The sequence below is a fragment of the Nansenia antarctica genome (assembly GCF_963989245.1).
Source record: "Nansenia antarctica genome assembly, chromosome: 10".
Lineage (NCBI taxonomy): Eukaryota > Metazoa > Chordata > Actinopteri > Argentiniformes > Microstomatidae > Nansenia > Nansenia antarctica.
In genome coordinates, this window is record NC_137680.1 from 15765698 (window position 1) to 15768197 (window position 2500).

General features: G+C 49.4%; 1 protein-coding gene across 1 annotated transcript in view; it reads left to right on the forward strand.

The window, feature by feature from the left end:
* vps13b (vacuolar protein sorting 13 homolog B) overlaps window positions 1-2500 on the forward strand; it is a gene marked incomplete at its 5' end in the record, with an annotated part of 281095 nt that overhangs the window by 26989 nt on the left and 251606 nt on the right. Inside the window, 1 exon segment of the mRNA XM_080541013.1 lies at window positions 1003-1180. Within this exon segment, the coding sequence (XP_080397139.1) occupies window positions 1003-1180 (178 nt within the window).

Genomic DNA, 2500 nt, shown 5'->3' on the forward strand with positions numbered 1-2500 from the left:
ACGACTAAGACACTGAACCCCAAAATTGTCTCCCAATGAGCGGGCCGGGCACCTTGCATGGTAGCTTGCTGCCATTGGTGTGTGATTGGGTGAATGAGAGGCCACTGTAAAACGCTTTGGAATAAGGCGCTATATACAGGCATGATATTCGCTCACCTTTCGGCGAAATTTGCCGTTTTTAATCCAAAATAGGTGACCTACATTCATACTTTTATTTTATTTTTAATTTTTTTGCAATCTTGTAATTCTGCATGTGACCACCACTAGAGTAAATCTAAAAGAAATCAGATATGAGCACATGGAAGCTAATTTTTCCACCCAAAAAACTTTCCGCCGGGACCGCCTAGCAGGTTCCGGGTCTCGTATCCTTCTCACCTTTTTCACCCCGACCCATTTTCATGCCTGTATATAAGTGCAGTCCATTTACTACTACTACTACTACTCATGTTTTAAAGTCACAGTTTCAGTAGAGGTTTTGATTATGAGGGGAAGGCAGACGGGTGGGGGGGTGGTGGCGGGGGGGATCAGAGGACAGGCTCATTGTAATGCATGGCATGGAATCAGGACTGGTATCAAACACATTATTTCTTTTATTAGTTATTTGATATGTGTGTGTGATACCCATTTCTCATTCCGTTCCAATACGGTCTCTCCCTCCACCAGCCTCCCCAGATGTGTAGGATTCTCTCCCTCAGTGTGGCACCGGTGCTACAGATATATATATCCACACTAGAGCTGGGTAGGCTCGTGTTTAACACCATTCCTCATTCCATTCACTTGTTTGATATCATTGCTCATTCCATTCCATGCATTACAAAGGACCAATCCACTGATTCCTACCTCCACCAGTCTCCACTGCGCTCGAGCCACAGAGCTGTCACAGCTGTGAGATAAAACATGAAAGTATCAGTGTCTCGTTGGGGGATTTATGGTCTGTGGTTTATATGTCTGTGTTTGTACTGTTTCCCCCATGGTTGCTTCCATCGTGTCTCCTCCTGACAGATCCAGACCATGGTGGAGAGCCTGAAGCTGTCCATCACCGACCAGCAGCTGCCCATGTTCATACGCATCATGGAGCTGGGCGTGGCGCTCTACTACGGGGAGATCGGCGGCCACAAAGAGGGCGAGGGTGAGGAGGCGGCCGGTGGCCACGCCAGGGACGCCGTCGTCAACATCCCAGGTGAGAGGGGTCGGGGGGGGGGGGCGGGTCACGAGGACGCGAGTCGCTACTGGCTACAGAGCCCACAGGGCCGAACGCTAACCTGAGGTCCACGTTGGAATGATTTAACTCATTTCAATGAGCGGTTAGCATGGAAATTTGAGTTGGACGGAACGAATCTCAAGTTAGGAGTTTGGCCCGACGAGCATATGGAGCGTTTCTAACAGTCCCTGGTAGCCTGGCGTATTTTTTGTTCATACTTTTGTTTTCAGTCAAACTATATTTATTTATGCTTGATGGTTTAATGGACCGTCGGAGGACGCTGAAAGGTTTGACTAGCGGATCACTCCTCTATCTCATCGCTCTCTCTCTCCCTCCCCCCGTCGTCTGCGTGGTAGCAGTCCACATCGTGTTCGTGAACGGGACATTGAACATCACTTTGACCATGCTGCCGCTCCTCCTGTTTTTTCCACAAACAAAAAGCAAAAGAAGCGCGTAACTCGATACAGACTGTTGTCGTCAGTCTTGATCCCCTCCATCTGTGGACCGAGGAGAGGGAGAGAGAGGGACGGGGGGACGGGGAAGAACCATCAGAAAAATAGAATGCAGCTCTGTCTTTCATGAGGGAAGAGAATTGAGAACCCCCCCTCCACTACTCCACACCCCCTCCCCAACTCCACCTCCTCCTCCTCTTAGATGGTCCCCAAAGCGAGATGGAAATGAGGAGATTTGTACTACTGAAACACAAACAGTCCTCCCCTCCACACCCTCCACCGCTCCCCGCTGGTCCCAGAAAATGGGATTAAGACCCAGGGGCCATCGGGCTAAATCAGCCGCCGCACGAGTCAGAATTTATGGACGGGGGGAAGTGGGCAGACTCAGACTCGGAGCAAAGCAAAGCAATGCTCTGCTGCTGCTGCTGCTGCTGCCTGGAACTTTAGTGCGAGTTGGCACGGGTTCTACTCTCCACTATGTCCAATGCCAGATGTAAAACTCGGTGTCATGCTACTGCTATGTGGAACCCTGAGAATGAATTAGTATCCTATCACAAAAATATACAAGAGGGGACCAGCTCTTGGAACCCGAGCGCTTGAGATCTTGTTATGCTGGAAGTGATAGAGAGAGAGGAGAGGGGAGAGGAGGGGGGGAGGTGGGGGGGGGGGGGGGGGGGGTATTCAGTATTTTTACTGAATACTGTACTAGGAGACTCAAATCCGAATGTGTTGTTTGAAAGCAGTGTTTGTGACTTCAACGTTTTCAAGATGATCATTCCAAAACATGCTTTGGAAAAGACATTAAACCCTGTGCTATGATGTGTTTTGATATGTTTGAAGCGCAAGA